General features: G+C 38.6%; 1 protein-coding gene across 2 annotated transcripts in view; it reads left to right on the forward strand.

The window, feature by feature from the left end:
• The window catches only part of nup205 (nucleoporin 205), a 193,212-nt gene that overhangs the window by 109,876 nt on the left and 60,836 nt on the right, over nt 1-22,500 (forward strand). Inside the window, exons 25-28 of one of the 2 annotated variants that reach the window (XM_051920262.1) lie at nt 6,638-6,829; nt 6,966-7,158; nt 10,558-10,656; nt 14,403-14,551. In XM_051920262.1, the coding sequence (XP_051776222.1) occupies nt 6,638-6,829; nt 6,966-7,158; nt 10,558-10,656; nt 14,403-14,551 (633 nt within the window). The remainder of the gene's footprint in view (nt 1-6,637; nt 6,830-6,965; nt 7,159-10,557; nt 10,657-14,402; nt 14,552-22,500) is intronic. The other variant, XM_051920268.1, reaches the window with a different exon arrangement.

A 22,500-nucleotide genomic window follows, 5' to 3' on the forward strand; every position in this document is an offset into this window, starting at 1 on the left:
GACACGGTCGAATGCCTTTTCCAAGTCCACAAAACACATGTAGACTAGTTGGGCAAACTCCCATGCACCCTCCAGGACCCTGCTAAGGGTATAGAGCTGGTCCACTGTTCCGCGACCAGGACGAAAACCACACTGTTCCTCCTGAATCCGAGGCTCGACTATCCGACGGACCCTCCTCTCCAGAACCCCCGAATAGACTTTTCCAGGGAGGCTGAGGAGTGTGATCCCTCTGTAGTTGGAACACACCCTCCGGTCCCCCTTCTTAAAGCGGGGGACCACCACCCCGGTCTGCCAATCCAGAGGCACTGTCCCTGATGTCCATGCGATGTTGCAGAGGCGTGTCAGCCAAGACAGTCCTACAACATCCAGAGCCTTGAGAAACTCCGGGCCCTGCCACCAAGGAGTTTTTTGACCACCTCGGTGACCTCTGTCCCAGAGATGGGGGAGCCCACCTCTGAGTCCCCATGCTCTGCTTCCTCATTGGAAGGCATGTTAATGGGATTGAGGAGGTCTTCGAAGTACTCCCCCCACCGACCCACAACGTCCCGAGTCGAGGTCAGCAGCGCACCATCCCCACCATATACAGTGTTGACACTGCACTGCTTCCCCTTCCTGAGACGCCGGATGGTGGACCAGAATCTCCTCGAAGCCGTCCGAAAGTCATTCTCCATGGCCTCCCCATACTCCTCCCACGCCCGAGTTTTTGCCTCAGCAACCACCAAAGCCGCATTCCGCTTGGCCTGCTGGTACTTATCAGCTGCCTCCAGGGTCCCACAGGACAAAAGGGTCCTGTAGGACTCCTTCTTCAGCTTGACGGCATCCTTCACCGCCGGTGTCCACCAACGGGTTCGGGGTTTGCCGCCACGACAGGCACCGACCACCTTACGGCCACAGCTCCGGTCAGCTGCCTGAACAATAGAGGCACGGAACATGGCCCATTCGGACTCAATGTCCCCCACCTCCCTCGGGATGTGGTTGAAGTTCTGCCGGAGGTGGGAGTTGAAGCTACTTCTGACAGGGGGCTCTGCCAGACGTTCCCAGCAGACCCTCACAACACGTTTGGGCCTACCACGCCTGACCGGCATCCTCCCCCACCATCGAAGCCAACTCACCACCAGCTGGTGATCAGTTGACAGCTCCGCCCCTCTCTTCACCCGAATATCCAAGACATGTGGCCGCAAGTCCGACGACAGGACCACAAAGTCGATCATCGAACTGAGGCCTAGGGTGTCCTGGTGCCAAGTGCACATATGAACACCCCTATGCTTGAACATGGTGTTCGTTATGGACAATCCGTGACGAGCACAGAAGTCCAATAACAAAACACCGCTCGGGTTCAGATCGGGGGGGGCCATTCCTCCCAATCACGCCCTTCTAGGTCTCACTGTCATTGCCCACGTGAGCATTGAAGTCTCCCAGCAGAACGAGGGAGTCCCCAGAAGGTATGCCCTCTAGCACACCCTCCAGGGACTCCAAAAAGGGTGGGTACTCCGAACTGCTGTTCGGTGCATACGCACAAACAACAGTTAGGACCCGTCCCCCCACCCGAAGGCGAAGGGAGGCTACCCTCTCGTCCACCGGGGTAAACCCCAATGTACAGGCTCCAAGTTGGGGGGCAATAAGTATACCCACACCTGCTCGGCGCCTCTCACCGGGGGCAACTCCAGAGTGGTACAGAGTCCAGCCCCTCTCAAGGAGATTGGTTCCAGAGTCCAAGCTGTGCGTCGAGGTGAGTCCGACTATATCTAGCCGGAACCTCTCAAGTTCGCGCACTAGCTCAGGCTCCTTCCCCTTCAGAGAGGTGACATTCCACGTCCCAAGAGCCAGCTTCTGTAGCCGAGGATCGGACCGCCAAGGTCCCCGCCTTCGGCCACCACCCAACTCACACTGCACCCGACCTCCTTGGCCCCTCCCATAGGTGGTGAGCCCATGGGAAGGGGGACCCACGTTGCCTCTTCGGGCTGTGCCCGGCCGAGCCCCATGGGTGCAGGCCCGGCCACCAGGCGCTCGCCATCGAGCCCCACCTCCAGTATGTATATATATGTATATGTGTATCTCACACCCCCTCACACACTACTTCTCCCCTGCAAAGCGCGGGTATTTTGCTAGTGTATATATATGTATATGTATATATATGTATGTGTATGTATATATATGTGTATATATATATGTATGTATATGTATATATATATATGTGTATATATATATGTATGTACAGTGTATGTATATGTATATATATGTGTATATATATGTATGTTCAGTATATGTATATGTATATATATATGTGTATATATATATATGTATGTATGTGTGTATGTATGTGTGTGTGTATGTATGTATGTATGTATGTATGTATGTATATATGTGTGTATGTGTATGTATGTATGTATATGCATATATGTGTTTATGTATGTATGTGTGTATACAGTGATCCCTCGCTATATCGCGCTTCGCCTTTCGCGGCTTCACTCCATCGCGGATTTTATATGTAAGCATATTTAAATATATATCGCAGATTTTTTGCTGCTTCGCGGATTTCTGCAGACAATGGGTCTTTTAATTTCTGGTACATGCTTCCTCAGTTGGTTTGCCCAGTTGATTTCATACAAGGGACGCTATTGGCAGATGGCTGAGAAGCTACCCAGCTTACTTTTCTCTCTGTCTTGCGCTGACTTTCTCTGATCCTGACGTAGGGGGATTGAGCAGGGGGGGGCTGTTCGCACACATAGACGATACGCACGCTCGTCTAAAAATGCTGAAAGATTATCTTCACATTGCTATCTTTTGTGCAGCTGCTTCCTGAAACGACATGCTGCACGGTGCTTCACATACTTAAAAGCTCGAAGGGCACGTATTGATTTTTGATTGAAAAACAAACTCTGTCTCTCTCTATTTCTCTCTCTCTCCTCTCTGCTCCTGACGGAGGGGGTGTGAGCTGCCGCCTTCAACAGCTTTGTGCCGCGGTGCTTCGCATACTTAAAAGCCAAACAGCCCTATTGATTTGTTTGCTCTTCTCTATCTTTCTGACATCTGCTCCTGACGCGCACTCCTTTGACGAGGAAGATTTGTTTGCATTCTTTTAATTGTGAGACGGGAACTGTCATCTCTGTCTTGGCATTGAGCACAGTTTAAACTTTTGAAAAAAAGACAATGTTTGTTTGCAGTGTTTGAATGACATTCCTGTCTCTCTACAACCTCCTGTGTTTCTGCGCAAATCTGTGACCCAAGCATGACAATATAAAAATAACCATATAAACATATGGTTTCTTACTTCGCGGATTTTCTTATTTCGCGTGGTGGCTCTGGAACGCAACCCCTGCGATGGAGGAGGGATTACTGTATATGTATGTATATAAATATATATAATATATATATGTTTGTATGTTTATATAGGCAAAGAAAAATGATGAATTTACTATGTCAAGAACACTATCAATTAGCACGCCGGATACTTCTTTGATGAAACATGTTGATATTGGGTCAAGAACGCAAGTGGAGGGTTTTAGTTGAGAAATTATTCTGTATAGATCGGGTATATCTTTCGTGGTGAAAGAATTTAATTTGCTTAAAATAGAATACAGGGGTTTAATAGAATCAGTATTTGGGGATGTATTGTATTATTTCTAATATCATTAATTTTGTAATTAAGAAATATAGCAAAAGCCTAACAAGTTTCATTGGACATTTTTGGTGGCATTCCATTGAGTGACCTGGGTTTATCAAATGATCAGTTGTAGAGAATAAAACTCTTGGATTGCTAGCATTGTTATTTATAATTTTAGAGAAATAGTGCCATCTCTCAAGATGGGCTATGTTGTTGTTTTCTATTATTTTAGGCTTCAGTATTTCATAGTGGAGAATCTATTTAGTTTTTCTCTATTTACGCTCAGCTCTCTGGCATGTTTTCTTTAAATCAGACACTCTTTGGGTCTTCTATGGTGTAACAGTGCTGGAGAATTTTTTAACTGTATTTTCAGGAGTGACTATGTCAGCGGTAGCTCTCACTTTAACATTAAAATTTGCCACCTTACTATTTACATTATTTTCACAATTGTAGTTAGGACTACAAACGGATTGGTTGCTTAAATTTGTTAGTAAACTTTGAAGCTGCAGATGAATCAAAGAAGCGTTTTTTAACAATACGCTCCTCATTAATTTTATCTATTAGTATTTGTTTATTAAATAGTAAGTGAAAATCATCAGATAAACCGATCTGCCTAACATCAACTGTTAATCCTTTAGTTTTAGTAGTATCTGACTAATGTGCTGACTCAGATGAAAAAAGTGCAGGAGGTTCATGAATTCTTTTGCTTTTGGGTCACACTGATTATCGATATGAAAATTAAACTTGCCAACATTTAGCAACCTTTCATAGTTAATTATATTTGACACTAAGTCTGAGAATTCCACAAAGAAAGACGCATTATATTTAGGAGGTCTATACACGGACAATACTAGAGACTGAGAAACTCCTTGAATAACAATGGCAAGATACTCAAAATACTCAAACGTGCCAAAGCTCACATCTTTTTACACTTTAGCCACCTCAAATACAGTAAATATTTGTTAAACTGCCGCCTTTCTTACCTTGGTGAACCGCATGAGTAACGCTGTAATTTGGAGATGAAGATTTGATTAATACAGACGCACCATCAGAGCTAAGCTACATTTTACTTAATGTAATAAAGTCGATTTTCCTATCACTAATAAAATTGTTGATGGAAAACATCTTATTGGTTAACGCTGTAACATTTAATAAGGTCATATTTAAGGTCTCGGAAGAGCAGAACTGAATTGTCTCAGCATTACGGCTGTTTGAAATGGAAATTAAAGTGCACATCTAGAGGTGAAATGGTAATTAAATTGTTCGCATTTATGCCGCACTGTCTGGATTTTTTAAATGAACTGAGGTTGGTTATTAAAGTATTGCTGCTGTGCACATTTGAGTTAGAGTTCGCTACAGAGTTATCGTGTCCTAGGAAGGCATTATGGAAAGAATTAGGATTAAAGTACATAGTCAAGGGAGACAAATTCACTTACAGATGTTTTCAGAAATAACCTGGTCTCCAAATGTATTAGGATGCAGACCATCCCGTCTGAAGAAACGCGGCCTCTCCCAAAAGAGATCCCAGTTGTCCACGAACCTGATTTTTTTGTCCCTCGTAGAATTCTTACAACCAGATGTTTAATGCCACCAGATGACTATAGTACTCATCTGATCTTCTAGCCAGAGGTAAGGGACCCTAGATGAAGATTCTTGTAGCCAGGGTCCTCTCCTTCGTGGCATTAATAAGGGCTGCGAAATCCACCTTAAGAATCTCCAGCTGTCGGTATCTCACGTCGTTTACCCTGGCTTGTATTACACTGCCCACTGCCCTGTTCTTGTGCCTCTTGAAGACTGTGTTCTTCTCATAACATCTTGTACACAAGCACCGGGAAAACAAGAAACAAAAGATTTCTGTTTAGGGCAAGAAATGTTTAGATTTCGTACAATAGAATCTCCAATCAGAAATACATCTCCCAGGGTTGCCGGCACGGTGGGAGAGCAGAGAGGGTCGAACTGGTTCTGGACGGAGATGCTTGTCAGGGTTGATGGAGGTGATCTAGCTTGCATAGCTGAAACAGGCCGATTTCCACATCGTTGGCATCCGTTGTGCTGACGAGGCATGGGGGTAAAACTCACTTGGCCCTGAAAGTGAGCAACATGGTGTGGAGTCGAGGTTGCTGAATTGTGATGAGCTGCGACAATTTCAGATGTCGGGAAGGACTCTTTCAGCAGGTGAGCCTTCAGTTCCCTCAGGTGCATCCATCTGGACAGGAGTTTCTCAATCTGATTCTTGAGAGCCTGGAGTTCTTTGACAACATGCTCCATCTCACCGTTGGCCATTGTCCCGTTCTACTTCCACTTCCTCTTCATGTCCTAGGAAAGAAAGAGAGAGAGTTATAGCTTTTAATGTATTGTATTAAATTTGGTCTTTCATTCATTTCTCTTTCATTGTAATTCACTCTCTTATTAATGTTTTCAGTCCTCAATTGCTTCCACTTTTTAGGAATCTGCCAATGAACTTTTAACTAAAAATGGAAAAGTGTAACGAAGAATAGTTTATCCTGTGTGCACCTGTTTTATATTCATCATTAAACAGTCCACCTTAAGAAAAAGACAAGTATCTTTGTGTCCATCTAATTGCTGTGTCTCTGTCCTTCCAACAGATGGCGCATGACAAACATTATAATGGCTTTTATGATTTCCATACCAAATGGCAGATAATGAGACATATGCATTGGATTTGTCATTCCAACAGATGGAATGTACTGATGCATTATACTACTACAAATGTTTGTGAGGTGCCATCTTTTTAGGAATGAGAAATGCAAATCATTTTATTACTACTTCCATTACAAAATACATTCCAGTACATTTTAAACATAAAAATTGAGGTCTACGCTTTGATTTCAATCTGTCTTAGATGGGTATGACAGCTAGTTACTTGAAATAAGTATTTAGAAAAAAGTAAGGGAGGTAGTACTCATTTTATTTTTATTTTAGTATGCTTTGCTTTTTGATAACCAGAATAATCTTATTACACCGTGGTACTTTTTCTCATTTATAGTTATATTTTGTATTTTTGTCTGCAAGGAAGTGAACTCAATCCTACATCATGTTGTAGAGAGGAACCGTATGCGACACAGCCTGAATGCCAAACGTCATGCTCTGCAGTCCTGGCGAAACCTTGTGGAAACACTTCTGACTGCTTGTCCACAGGATCTTATTTCTACAGAGGCTCGACAGCTGTTAATTCGTGACTTGCTACTGGACCTTCATGACAAGGTGCACAAGTACCACTTAAATGTTTACTTCATCATTGATTATATATAATATCAAATGTATACATGGTGGTAGAACCTGTAAATTTGCAGTTTTGTTTATTTTTTATTAATCTATTGTATGTCTTTATTTTCATAAGGTCTTATCAGAAGATGCAGCAGAGGAGCTGATGCCAGTAGTTGCTGGTGCAGTATTTACACTAATGGCTCATCTTAGCCATACCATGCGTTCTGAGCAACAGCAACCTAATGTAACTTCGGGATTCTCCTCCCTTGCAAATTCCGCCTTGCATTTAATTCTCAGAAAACTCTTGGATTTCATTCTTCGGACAGGTAATTTATCACTGTATTGTGGGTAGTGGTGCACTGATTGTGATTTTTATGGTCAATTCCAATCTTAAATTTCTTTCTCAATAAAACAGTTACTTCTAAGTCTACTGCTGATTTCAAAATATATTGCCTGCAAGTGTGAGGTTGAGATCAGGATAGCCGTATTAAATCATTTTTACACATTGACGTAAGCGTTGAGACCTCTATGTAAATTCTAAAAGACCTTTTTCCACCCATTCCACCTTCAATTTCAGTAATCCAATTCTTGCTGGTATTAGCAGCAACTGGGACAGTACATGTCAAGTTGGTTCTTAGTGCATTTTTCATGCAAATGAAGATGAATTTCATACAAACAATAATTTAATATTTGAATTTGCTTGATCTAATTTAAGGTTAATTCACCTCCATGTTTCTGTTTTGGTTCACAAGCTGAAGGAGGCCAAAGTTATTTGTTTGCCTTAACCTCTTTAGTGTTGTACTCAAGCATCACTCAGGCTGTAAAAACAACAGTGCTAAAAGCGTTAGTCCCAAGTGTCACTTGGGTAACTGTATAGGTGCATAAGACCTGAGGATTACTCTGGCTATAAAAGTCCCTTACTGCCAAGTGTTACTTGAACAGTGGTATAGGCGTGTCTTGTGTAAACAACAGGCCCAAGCATTACCCAGGCAACATGTTGATGTGTCTTCTCCTAGCATCATAATGGCTTTTCTTAGGAATCTGCTCTCATCATCAGTGGTGATGATAAGGTGAATCTGTCTTCAGGCAGTAAAAGTGAAACGGTCAATGAAACCGAAAATGAATCTGCTAAATCTGAAAGTGACACTCATGTCACTCACACATATGCAGTGTACTATTTATGTTATTATTATTATTCACTAGGGGGTTCTCCCCCTGCTCGCTTCGCTCACCAGCCACTTCACGTCTCTGCCGCTCGCATTGTGAAGAGGGGGGCTGAATCCACCCCAAGGAGACATGGTCGCTATGCGATGATACAATGGAAAACAAATAATTTTTTTTTTTTTGCCTCCTCTTTGCTCGATCAGCTGCTAGTTGCAGCTGGCACAAATTCTCGTCTCGCAGGATGTGAGTTCTTGATGTTGTTTAGTTTATAATTTAAAAACAGAATAAGAATCTTAAATCTAATAACATCACATTAAAGTTTCGATAAATTCTGAAAAGAATGATACCAAACATATATATATATGTAGGTTTTAAAATAAGCCCGATTTAAAGCGTGACAAAAAATGTGTAGATTATTATTATTATTTGTAATCAATAATATACTTTTTACGCTTCTGATTTTGTACTTTTAGTGTTTTGCATGTTTTACAGTAGAAAGATGAGATTTAATAAAAATGTAATTTTTCAAGCCAAAGAATGCAACACTTTCTGCATGCTTTTTTGAGAAAAACATGTAATGCAAAGGAAGTTAAGATATTGGGGGCTTTCATGTAGAACATTAATTGTTTTGTTTTTAAATTGAGCAGTACTTGTGGCTTTGACTTTTTATTTCTTGTTTCCACATTGCAAACTTTTTACAGCAAGCTTAACATTATCATTCATACAGTTTTGAAAATAAGACTATTCAACCTCACTAGGCTTTGTAATTACCATAATCGAAAAAAGCAGACTATTTGATCAATTTATATTATGTGGTATGCCCAGTCCTCACATGTGTTACGCCATCATTCAATCTGAAAGTGACCAAATTCTTAAAACGAGATTCGAAGTGCAGCTAAATAAAACACTGATCTATAGAGGTGTATCTGTGAAGCATGGAAAATATGAGTCATGTTGCTTTTAGTTGATGATTTTTCTTAACTATAACCTTATTATAAGCCTCAGATTCATTATTTGCTTAATCTCTGCTTAATAAAATATGTAAATGCATTATGGTTTTCAGAGAGCCTTTTTATTGACAGATACTCCCCTATTACTAAAGATGATTCTAATTAATAAGATCTGAACAAAAGTAACAAAAGCAAAGTTTACAGACTGTTATTTAGGTAGGATGCTAAAATAAAACTTGACCATTTTCCACAATGCCCTGCTCTCTTAAAGGTATAGACATTCAACTACTTAAAGAAGGCCTCTGAGCATACGGTGCCTTTGTTAATTTTCTGTGAAGTATTAAAAATGTTGGGCACTAGCCAGCCTATTACCATATGTGATTGAAGAGCAAAAAAAACCTGATACAGGTCCCTGGAATGTTAAGCAGTGTTTTACTAATTTGAGTATTCAGAATATTTGATAACTGATTAAGTACTTTTTTTCTGTTAATGTCTCCATTATTTTGATTCTTTCTATTATAGCACATTACCGCTTATGTCAAGAGTACTGTATACTTTTTCAGATACCAAATAGTTAAAATAAAACAAAATAATATGTAACAAACAGAAATTCCAATGGATAAGTATATCAGCTGTGCGTGCATCTTTATACATTAATTAGGCTATTAAAATGTAAGTAAGAATACCCCTATGTTAAGCTAAGACCAACTGACAACAGAGAAGTGAAGAGAAAAACTTTTTTTTTTTTTCTACACCAGTTCTGTCATCTCTTGGCTAACTGGTCAACATCCCTTCCCAGGGAATTAAATTCTGCTATTATGCTGTAAAATATTTGGTTGAATATAACAAAAGTATGATGTTAGATCAGTCTTTGATTATAGTACATTTGTTCAAAGTTCAGGAGGGATGACTTCATCAAGATAATACGTGATGCAGATTGTCACTGGAAAACATCATAAGAACAAGAGATTAGAGAAGACTTGGTATACTCAATGTCTTGATTACATGAGTTATTTTAAAAAGCAATATCCTGATTAATTTTGGTGGCTCAAACAGAAATGTACAAAAAGTAAATGCACTGTATCAATATATATCATTTAAATCTTTAAATGCAACTCGGAGTCATTATTATCATTTTTACTCCGCTTATCTTGAGGAAAGTCAACATGCTGAGTTTGGCTAATCTGGCCATATTGTTCTCATTCTCTTCATCAGAAACTTTCTTGGGAATTCCCAGACACAGAGAGAATGCCTCTGGCATGTTCTGATTCTACCCCATGTCTTGCACAGTGTGCTTTGCCTGATATACCTTTATGGTCTCATTACCCAGTATTGCCCATTGTATTGTGCAGGATGTGTATAAAGTAGTACAGTATATCACACACATAAATACATGGAAAAAATCTGTTATCTTTTCACATACCTTTTAAAACATCATTTAATACACCTTGTTAAAGCAATTTATATATTTGTCCTCGCGTCTTTTCAAGTGCTCCTTCAGTTTTGGCCTTGTTGGATTTCTGTATGAAATTGTAATATGTCTGCATCTTTAAAACAAAAGCTTATTTCACTTTTTTTGTCCCTCTAATTTGAAATTATAAAACATTATAGGTGGTGGATTTCAAAGGCTTCGTGCTCACTTATATGGATCTCTGCTTTACTACCTTCAGATTGCACAGAAGCCAGTAGAACCAGAAACTCTTCAGACAGGTAAAGTAGGCCTCCTCATAACTGTTGTTTTTATTCATCTACAAAAGGCAGTAGAGGTGCATGGCTATTAAATAAGATGGAAACATAAAGAGAACAGATTTAACTGTTAAAAATCCAAAAAACATATTTGCTTTATAATATAAATCACAATTTAAAGTTTTAGGTACTGATAAGTAGGCTGTCCCAATTTCTGGTTCTTGTTACTAATTCACATTTTTTTGTTGTAACTGAGCTCTTTGAAATTTCACTGTTAACTTATAGACAGCTCATATCAGGATGTTGGCCCAGTGGTAGTCTCACAGCTTCAAAAGACTGGCTTCATATGCCAGTTCATTCACTGTCTGTGTAGTTTGCATGCTCTTGCTTTGTCTACATGAGCTTTAGTTCAGGTGTGCCAGTTTCTCTCCAACATCCCAAATATGTTCTTGTTATCTTATTTGGCCCAGTAAGAGTGAGTGCTACTATAAGTGTGCACTTTACAGGGCTGGTTCTTGCCTTGCACCTAATGCGCTCACTCCCCTTAGCCATAAAATTGGTTTTAACAGGTTCACTAAATAGGCATGTTGTTTGAAATGAGAGGTTATATATTGCCCCTCCTGTGAGATGTGATTTCAGAAGAAAATGAAAAGCACAAAATTAAAATCAAACTCAAAACAAAACAAAATGGATTTTCTGAAACTCATAGTTGGTGTCGGACACCTGCCTATTTGATGGAGACTTTATACCACATCTAAGGGTCACAGTCCTACTTTTGTTCAAGGCTACAACTTTCTCGGTCTCTTCTGGTGTCTCTGCACCATTAGGTCATCTGTTGTCATTAAAACTTTGTGTGCCAAAGTTGCCTACTCCCTATGCTACTAAAGGGTTCAGCACAAACCCATGCGCTTTAACTTGAGATCTGTGTTTTCTAATCTCTTGACTTTCCTCCTTAGTCTCTCTCTGTCTCTATCAGGTGAAAGATAGATGCTCACAACCTCTGCTTAGTCTCATGCTTTGTAGTGTCCAGGGGATTGTACTTTGCTTCTGTCTGAATCACATTTTTCTCACTCACACACACATTCCTGCTCTTGTGTGTCTGCCTAATGCTATTTAGGGGTGGCCTAAGTGGATTCTTATAACAGCAGAATCTACAGTATAAGGTAAAAAAAATAATCACATAGATTTGAACAAGTCTGTTTTTTTTTTTTTTTTACTCAATACAATCAGAGTTGATCTTTTGGTATTTAAAAAAAATAAATAAATAGATGAATGGAAATGTGGTAACCAGCAATGTCCTCTTATTGAGAATACAATATTGGTCTGTCTGGTATTTATAAAATCTCTAAAATTGTCTGGGTTTTTATTCTGATCATTACTTAGTCAAAAAAAATTGCTAGACCCCACACTCAACTTTGATGGGTGAAAATGATAGTTTTCATTTCAAGCCATTATTTATGTTGTGTGTGGTATCACTAAAGTAAACAAATGAAAAATAATACAAAAATAATCAACAAAAACAAACACTGAATTGTTTATACTGACTTATCAATGACATTTTATTTATTTATTACTAGGAAAATACCCGTGCTTCGCAGCGGTGAAATACTGCCTGAATATTTTTTATTAAGAAAAAAGTAAACATTGTTAAATTGAGGGAAAATATACAAAAAATTATTTGTTAAGGATCTCTTTGTATATGACGTTGTCAGTTTGTCCCTCCGGTTGTAATATGACCAAGCTGTGCGCTGAGCTTACTCTTGAGCATGCAACATACAGTTGGCCATGTGAAAAGCCTGGATTTGTGTTGAACTGACATTCGGTATGTGTCAATCGATATAAGCATACAACTGGCTTCATCAATAACTTCGCATCCATCTTTTGAGAGTTGAAATATTCATAAACATCAAAGTGTCCACTACTCAAATCGTCACCTGTGAATCTAAGATGTTTAAGAGGCATTGACGGTTCTCCAAAGGTGTAAAATATTTGGCCATTTCGGAATACTTGAAAGCGACAACCAAACAATTCAGCGGCAGCCATCAACTCACATGCAGAACCATAGGTGAAGGGCTTAAGCATTTCAGTCTTATAGTGCTCCTGTGTAGTATAATTATCTCCTGTACCATCATCAGTCCACACTTTGAACCTGTCCCAGTCATTTAATACATAAGACACAATGTCCCTGCGGATATCAAAAGTGAGCCTGATATGTCCGTGCAATATGTAACGCAGAGAATGGAAAAGGCAGGCGCCATCTCCGGGCATAGACACCACTCGGTAAGTGATAGTTCTTTGATTGATGGTGATCACCTCGATAGACATTTTAATAGGGGTAGAGTTGGAAGAATAAAGGGAATGGGTACTTGATCAACAGCAGAGAAGTCGCGGATTAAATAAAGGAAATGGGTACGTGAACAGTAAAATAAGTGTAAAATATCTACACAATAACTATAACAATCTTAACAAATGAACAATAAAACAGCGGAGAACCCGTGGATTAAATGTGCCTTATAAACTGCGGAGCGCCTTATATGGGCAGGCAGTCAGGCAAAGAAAGGGATTCAAATATATAAACGAAGAAAACAACAGCAGAGAAGCCGCGGATTAAATAAAGGAAATGGGTACGTGAACAATAAACTAAGTGTAAAATATCTACACAATAACTATAACAATCTTAACAAATGAACAATAAAACAGCGGGGAACCCGTGGATGAAATGTGCCTTATATGGCGTTCGTTTATAACACAGCGAAAAAGATGTGTAAAGACCGCTTCACAAAAAACTGCAGAGCGCCTTAGCTTCCTTGGCGAAGCAAGGAAAAATGACGGCCTTATATCTCGTTTGTTTATAAAACTGTGGATAAGCTTTGAAAAGAATGCCTCCTTGGCGAAGCAAGGAAAGGAATTCACACACCGCAGCGAAGAACGGCTTTATATGGGCAGGCAGTCAATTACGTGGGAGGCGTTGTGATTTCTGCAGCAGCCGCAGGGAGGCGTGATGATGCAAGACGCAACCGCCTCACACGGCGACCGAGCTGCCCGCTATGGCCATATACAGTATACGAAATTAGGTTCCAGTTATGACCGTTACGCATAGAATTTCGAAATGAAACCTGCCTAACTTTTGTAAGTAAGCTGTAAGGAATGAGCCTGCCAAATTTCAGCCTTCCACCTACATGGGAAGTTGGAGAATTAGTGATGAGTGAGTGAATGAGTCAGTCAGTCAGTCAGTGAGGGCTTTGCCTTTTATTAGTATAGATCACATTTCACAATACATTTATTTTGTTTTGTCCAAAATATCCCTCTATACGGGTCGCTCACTACTCTTGAATTATAGTCGGGTACAGTGGGATTTCCATGGGATTGCAGACCTCTTCTCTAGAGTCAGTATAAGTCCTTTTCTGTGCCCTTTCTCTTGACACCTTTCATGGAGATCCAGAGCTTTTTTTATTTTTTTCACACAAAATTGTGCTGCTCCATTTTTTTTATATCGCTACTTTATATAGTGAACATTTTTATAAGAAAAATATTATCTTTATTTTTAAACTGGTGTAGTGTCAGTTTTTAAATTATGTTTCTTACAGGCAGAAATTGAACCAGTGTCATTTAAATTGTAGTGCCTGTAGTTTTACTATTACTATTTTACTATTATACAATTGCCAAAGTCTTAGTTTATTTATCTTTTTTTCCTCAGTAATTCCTGAAAATGTTTAGAACTGCTTTATGTACCCTTATCTGTTGTTATTGCTCTTCCTTTTCTCTGTTAGCAGAGAAATCAATGTGGGAGCGCCTCACTGCCCCAGAAGATGCATTTACTAAACTGCAGCGGGAGAACCTATTCATTATTGAGAGTTATGGCACAGCTTTAATGGAAGTGATTTGTCGGGATGCCTGTGATGGTCACGAGATAGGAAGGGTAAGCAAGAAAACCTCAATATATTTTACTCATCCATAGAGCAGTGAATAAGCTGATCTATTTAAACAGATTCTGCTATACTGTATAAATTAATGAAAGTTAATTTCTTAAAATATTTTCATTATTCTGAGTCATTCTTCTTCTTCTTCCTATTATTTTTTTATTATTATTATTATATGTCATTATTCTGGTCTCTCTTACTGATAAAAACTAAGAATGTGCAATTATACATATAAAGAGCATTTCATAATGTTCAGAGTAGATGGTGGTGTGCTATTTTGTTCTGTGTTTAAATGCAGTGAAATTGAAGTACTTATAAAATGACCACTAGATACAGGGCTTTTGTTCTTAGTTTGATTTCCCTCAGTAGCACAAATGATCACAGCTGTAGTAAAAGGAGATGCTAATAGTTGGCTCCAGGCAATGGCAGCAATCACAGTCACTTGCACTCTGCAGAGGTTTGGAAAAGAGGAGGAAAACTATGAATCATAGAGCAATAAAGGTCCATCAGCTGCGGCAGGAGCTTAGGATCCTGATATGGCAGTATAAGAGAGCAGAACAGGTAGAGAAAGCCCCATTGGCTGAGCTCTAGCACATTGTTAGGAACAGACTAATGTCCCTATGCAGAGCAGAGTGGCACAGGAGGCAAGGTAGAGAGAGAGCCAGGAAGTGTGCAGCTTTTATCGTCAGTCCTTTTGGGATCATTAAAGAACTGCTTGGTACCAAACACAGTGGTGTACTCAGGTGTTCAAAGAAGAGCTGGAGTACTTCCTCCACCAAACTCTGAATGACCTGGTGAGGGAGGAGGAGCTTGGACAGCAGAGGGCTCTCATAGATTTACCAGCTCCCAAGGTGGAGTCTGACATGAGGGAGCACAGCTGGAAGGAACTGAAGGAGGTAGTTAGGGCTGCCAGAGCAAACTCTGCTCTAGGACGTAGCAGAGTACCTTATAAATTGTATAAGGGCTTCCACAGAATTATTTAGAAAATTCTGAGGATCATCTGATAAAGCAGTGGAGATACCCAGAGAGTATGGATTCCTCAAGAGGAGTACTCAAAATAGATTGAACAATTTAGATCCATCTCACTCCTTAATGCTGAAGGAAGAATATTCTTCAGTGTCCTCTCCCTTCATTTGACAGATTTCCTCCTCAGAAATAACTACGAGGGGTGTTCAATAATTTATCTACCTGAGTATGAAAAAAAGTAGCAAGCATGTTGAAGCATTATCATTTATAATTTTAGAAAACTAGGACTGCCTCTCAAGTTTTTTTTATATTTTCATTTATTTTTGCCTTCAGTATTTCACAGTGGACTGTCAGTTTACTTTTTCTTTAAATCAGACACTTTTTGGGTTCTTCATGTTTTAATAGTGCTGGAGGATTTCTTAACAGTGTTTTCAGGGGCCACTATATCAGCTGCAGTTCTCATCTTAACATTCAAATTTTTCACCTTACTGGTTACACTATTAGCATTATTGAGGCAAGCACTACAATCGGACTGATTGTTTAGAATATTTGCACTGAAGCTGTAGATTTATTAAAAGAAGGTTTTTGACAATACGCTTCTCATTAGTTGTAGTTATCAGTATTTCTACATCAAATAATATGCAAAAATGGTCCGATATACCAGGGGTAGGCAACGTCGGTCCTGGAGTGCCACAGTATGTGCAGGTTTTTTGTTCCAACCCAGTTCCTTAACGAGAACTCAATTATTGCTGATGAAGCACATATTGCTTAAGTGACATTTTAATGCTTCATTTTAGTGGTCTCGCTTGTTAAGGTTCTCCAACCTTAATTGCTTATTTCAATCTTAAATTGCTGCATTCAGTGTTTTAATTGCTCCTTATTAGCAGTAAGATGTAAAACAGGGGTAGGCAATGTCGGTCCTGGTGAGCCGCAGTGGCTACAGGTTTTCATTCCAACCCAATTGCTTAATTAGAAACCAATCATTGCCAATCTCAGACCTTATTTAATTTTATGGCTTGTTAGTCTGTGCAATGTAAGGCTTTTATATCGTAGATTTTTTTCCTTTCCAAGGATATCATCCAAATGATTTGAAGCCTAAAACAGATCATTTTCAGTCTGTCACATTTTTCTATTAAGTGTTTTATTAAATCAAACCGTGCATGATGAACACACACAGATGTAATTGGAAAAAAGCTAGCTGGAGAACTGCTGGCTGCTTTGTCTTTTACATCTTATTGCTAATAAGGAGCAATTAAAACACTGAATGCAGCAGTTTAAGATTGAAATAAGCAATTAAGGTTGGAGAACCTTAACAAGCGAGACCACTAAAATGAAGCATTAAAATGTCACTTAAGCAATATGTGCTTCATCAGCAATAATTGAGTTCTCGTTAAGGAACTGGGTTGGAACAAAAACCTGCACATACTGTGGCACTCCAGGACCGACGTTGCCTACCCCTGCGATATACTATATCAATGGCCTGCCTCACGTAAGCTTTTAATCCTTTGGAAATCGCTAAATCTAGCATCTGTCCTCTCTTAGGTGTGGGTGGCTGATGTGTTGACTAGGATCAAAAGAGAGCAGTAAGTTATTGAATTGTCTTGCTTGTGGGGTCACATTGGTTATCCACATGAAAACAGAAATTGCCTAAAATTATGCACCTGTCATAGTTACTGTAATTATTATTTTACATTTCAAGTCTGAGAATTTCTCAAAGAAAAGATGTATTATTTTTTAGAGGTCTATTAATGGTCAATTTGAGAGACTGCAACATTCCTTGAATGACCATGGCAAGATACTCGAAAGACGAGAACGCACCTAAACCTGCATGGTTACAGTTTAATCAGGTTGAGTGTTCCCTGAGGTGGATCTATCTACCAAGGAGCTGACTAGAGGTTAGAAGAGTGAACATGATTTATAGCATTGGCAAGTTTTAGTATAACTGTTCCTTTATGATCCGTGTCCTGTGGCCATCACAGTGGTTTTCTTCTGAAAATATGGCTATGAATTATTTATTGGTAAATAAACATGCCTATTATCTTTCTTTATTCTAATTTAGTGTTTTTGTCCCGGTCTTTCCATCTTGGTACTCTATACAGTATTATTTATGATGTTTTTCATTGTCATTTAATATTAATACTAGCATAATACCCGCGCTTCGCAGCGGAGAAGTAGTGTGTTAAAGAGGTTATGTAAACATATATATACATATACCCTGTATACATATATATACATATCTACATATACACATATCTACATATACATATATATACATATATAGCAAAATACCTGTGCTTCGCAGTGGAGAAGTAGTGTGTTAAAGAGGTTATGAAAAAGAAAAGGAAACATTTTAAAAATAACGTAACATGATTGTTAATGTAATTGTGTTGTCATTGTTATGAGTGTTGCTGTCTTTTATATATTATATATATATATATTTGCAGTTGGAGATCCACAAAGGGAGAAAAAACGAATCACGTATCATAAAATAGTTTTATTCCTGAGCTTTCAACCCCTATCAGGGGTCTTCATCAGAGGATAATGCTTAGACTTACAAGAATCAAAGGCAATATATAGCAACACATTCAGGGGGGGGGGGTGGGTGGAGGTGACTAAGTCCGTATAGGCACTTGGACATAAACCCAGCATATGCCAACTTAAGAAGGACATATGCACTTTAATTTAACGATAACCCCCCCCCTTTTGATCATACGGACTTAGTCACCTCCACCCACCCACCCCCTGAATGTGTTGCTATATATTGCCTTTGATTCTTGTAAGTCTAAGCATTATCCTCTGATAAAGACCCCTGATAGGGGTTGAAAGCTCAGGAATAAAACTATTTTATGATATGTGATTCGTTTTTTCTCCCTTTGTGGATCTCCAACTGCAAATATGCAAACCGTATCACAGACCTTCTCTTCCATTCATTCATATATATATATATATATATATATATATATATATATATATATATATATATATACATACATGTACACATCCACATATATATATATATATATATATATATATATATACACACATATCAACATATATATACACACATATACATATATACATATACACATACATACATACACATACATATATATACACACATACATACATACATAAACACACACACACACATATGTATATATACACAGACACATATATATACATATATATTTACATATCTACATATATACACATCTACATATATATATATATACACATCTACATATATATACACATATATATATATCTACATATATATATATATATATATATATATATATATCTAGACATACATACATACATACATAGACACATACAGTCTTGATCAAAAGTTTAAGACCACTTGAAAAATGGCAAAAAATCATATTTTGCATGGTTGGATCTTAACAAGGTTCCAAGTAGAGCTTCAACATGCAACAAGAAGAAATGGGAGTGAGACAAAACATTTGTTGAGCATGCAATTTAATGAAAACAACGATTAAACTGAAACAGGCTGTTTTACAGCTGATCAAAAGTATAGGACCACATGCCTTTAAAAGGCCAAATCTGTGCAAAGATGTGGATTCATTGTCATTTTCTGTCAGGTAGTCACACGTTCTGATGGCAAAGGCAAAAAAACTCTCCCTTTTTGAACGTGGTCGGGTTGTTGAACTGCATAAGCAGGGTCTCTCACAGCACGCCATCGCTGCTGAGGTGGGACGCAGTAAGACAGTCATTTGGAATTTCTTAAATGATCCTGAGGGTTATGGAATAAAAAAGTCAAGTGGAAGACCCAAAAAAATTTCACCAGCACTGAGCCGGAGGATCCAATTGGCTGTCCGTCAAGACACTGGACGATCCTCGACCCAAATTAAGGCTGTTACTGGTGCTGACTGCAGCCCCATAACCATCAGACGGCATCTGAGACTGAAGGGCTTCAAAAACAAAAAACGTCTTCAAAGACCTCGTCTCTTTGAACGCCACAGAACTGCTCGTTTGGACTTTGCAAGAGAGCACCAAACATGGGACATTCAAAGTTGGAGAAATTTTTATTCTCTGATGAGAAAAAATTTAACCTTGATGGTCCTGATGGTTTCCAACGTTACTGGCATGACAAGCAGATCCCACCTGAGATGTTTTCTATGCGCCACAGTGGAGGGGGCGCCATAATGGTCTGGGGTGCTTTTTCCTTCAGTGGAACAATGGAGCTTCAGGAAGTGCAGGGGCATCAAACGGCCGCTGGCTATGTCCAGATGTTGCAGAGAGCATTCCTCATGACTGAGGGCCCTCGTCTGTGTGGTAACGACTGGGTTTTTCAAAAGGACAACGCTACAGTACACAATGCCCGCAGGACAAGGGACTTCTTCCAGGAGAATAACATCACTCTTTTGGCCCGTCCTGCTTGTTCCCCTGATAAAAACCTTTGGGGATGGATGGCAAGGGAAGTTTACAAAAATGGACAACAGTTCCAGACAGTTGATGCCCTTCGTGCGGCCCGTCTTCACCACTTGGAGAAATGTTCCCACTCACCTCATGGAAACGCTTGCATCAAGCATGCCGCAACGAATTTTTGAAGTGATCAACAATAACGGTGGAGCTACTCAGTACTGAGTTCATGTTTGGAAGTTTGATTTCTGTTTTGGGGGGTTTACAGGTTTTTTTGGAGGTGTGGTCCTATACTTTTGATCAGCTGTAAAACAGCCTGTTTCAGTTTAATCGTTGTTTTCATTAAATTGCATGCTCAACAAATGTTTTGTCTCACTCCCATTTCTTCTTGTTGCATGTTGAAGCTCTATTTGGAACCTTGTTAAGATCCAACCATGCAAAATATGATTTTTTGCCATTTTTCAAGTGGTCTTAAACTTTTGATCATGACTGTATATATATTTATATATATATATATATATATATATATATATATATATATATACTAGCAAAATACCCGCGCTTCGCAGCGGAGAAGTAGTGTGTTAAAGAGGTTATGTAAACATATATATATACATAAACATAGTGTATATACATAAATATATACATATACACATCCACATATATATACATATATCAACATATATATACACATACATATATATATATATATATATATATATATATATATATATATATATATATATATATGTATATATATATATACACACACATGCAGACACATATACATATATATACATATACATATTTGTATATCTACATATATATACACATATATACATATATATACATATACATATTTGTATATCTACATATATATAAACATATATACATATATATACATATTTGTATATCTACATACATACACATATATCTATCTATCTATCTATCTATATATATATATATATATATATACACACATATATATATATATATATAGCTGATTAGCCAGTGGATTCGCTCACTGAGTGCAAGAGAAAAAAATAAAATGTATGTATAAAATAAGTTAAATTGCCAAATTTATTTTTCCACAAATAAAGAGCACTTACAATAACATAGAAATCAATATAAACAACATTAACATCATTATCATTTGAGAATATGAAGTAATATATAAGAAGCACATTGCATATAAATATAAATTATTAAACATTAAAATGTTCTTCTATAAAACAGTACCATGGCAATTAGTTTGTCTGTCCAGGATTTTAAATGAGCTGTAGCTCGCAAACCGTTTCACCTATTGACTTGAAATTTGGTACACAGATACTACGTCACGTCTACTATTCGCTTTCCCACACATATGAACACATATATATATATATATATATATATATATATACACACATACATATACAGACACATACACATATATACATATACATACATAGTGCGTTGCAACACGGGCTGTGATTGTTACATGGGAGGGAGACGACAAATCACAGCTTCCCGCTTTGTAATCGGGCTTGTGATTGCTGCTTTGACGGATGTCCAGATCCCACAGTATTTCCCCTTAGGAGAGGCGTTAGGCAAGTGTAATTGAATAGCGGTGGTGCAAGTTATTACTCTTTTTATCTTTATTTTATTTTATTGTAGAATCAACTCACAGCTGCGCGCACCAGTGCGTGCGTGGCGGATGCGTACGGCTGACGTTTTCATTGTCTACCACCTTCGCTAATCATTGTTGAGGCAGATTGAAGAGTTAAGTGCCAGCTTAACTGAAAAATTAAAGAAAACATACTAAGTTTTAAAAGAAATCAGTTTTAAGGGGAAAAGATGCCGACGAAAGAAGAGAAGCAGCGGGACGCTAGGGTCAAGAGCTGCTCATTAAGCAGCAAGCGCATCAACCTCTGAGCAAACGAATGGTAAACGTACAGAGAAAGAGGATAAATACTATGAATGGTCATGTCAAGTGTATTCACTCCACGTTATCGTGGAGTGCGCTGTTACTGGTATTTTGATAAAAGAATCTGAATAACATATAAGAATCGTATAAATTATTAAACAGTAAAACATTAACATTTAAGAAGTAAAGATACATTGAGTACTACTGTAGTGCTTTCGGGTATAGTACATTTTTTGTTTGCCCATTACATACATAAATGTATAAATTTTTTGGTGTACCTACCCAAGAACACGCGACATGACCCGGCAGTTAAAAATTTATCGCTCCAGCAATTTTAACTCTGTTACAAAGTCATCTAATATGGTATTGCAAAGGGCAGCGGGAGCGTTTCTATAAACTCAATTTAAACTTACTGTTTACACCGTGCTTTGAAGATGCATAGTATGCGACACGTGTTTCGCCGTAATTGTGTGCTCATCAGGAGTACAGAGTTACTGCACTCCCTTACGGGAATCGATCCTCGGACGTAGAGGCGAAGCCCCTAACGTTGTGCCACGGCGTGAGGTTCGTTCATTTGACAGCATGTAGATCGGGGTAATTACATTGCAGGCATTCGTAGTCTGATTCACAATCTGATTGTATGGGTGGTTACCTACCAGGTAACGCTTGTGGTTGGTGAGCAAGTCGGCTAAC

Source organism: Erpetoichthys calabaricus, chromosome 1 (assembly GCF_900747795.2).
Source record: "Erpetoichthys calabaricus chromosome 1, fErpCal1.3, whole genome shotgun sequence".
Lineage (NCBI taxonomy): Eukaryota > Metazoa > Chordata > Cladistia > Polypteriformes > Polypteridae > Erpetoichthys > Erpetoichthys calabaricus.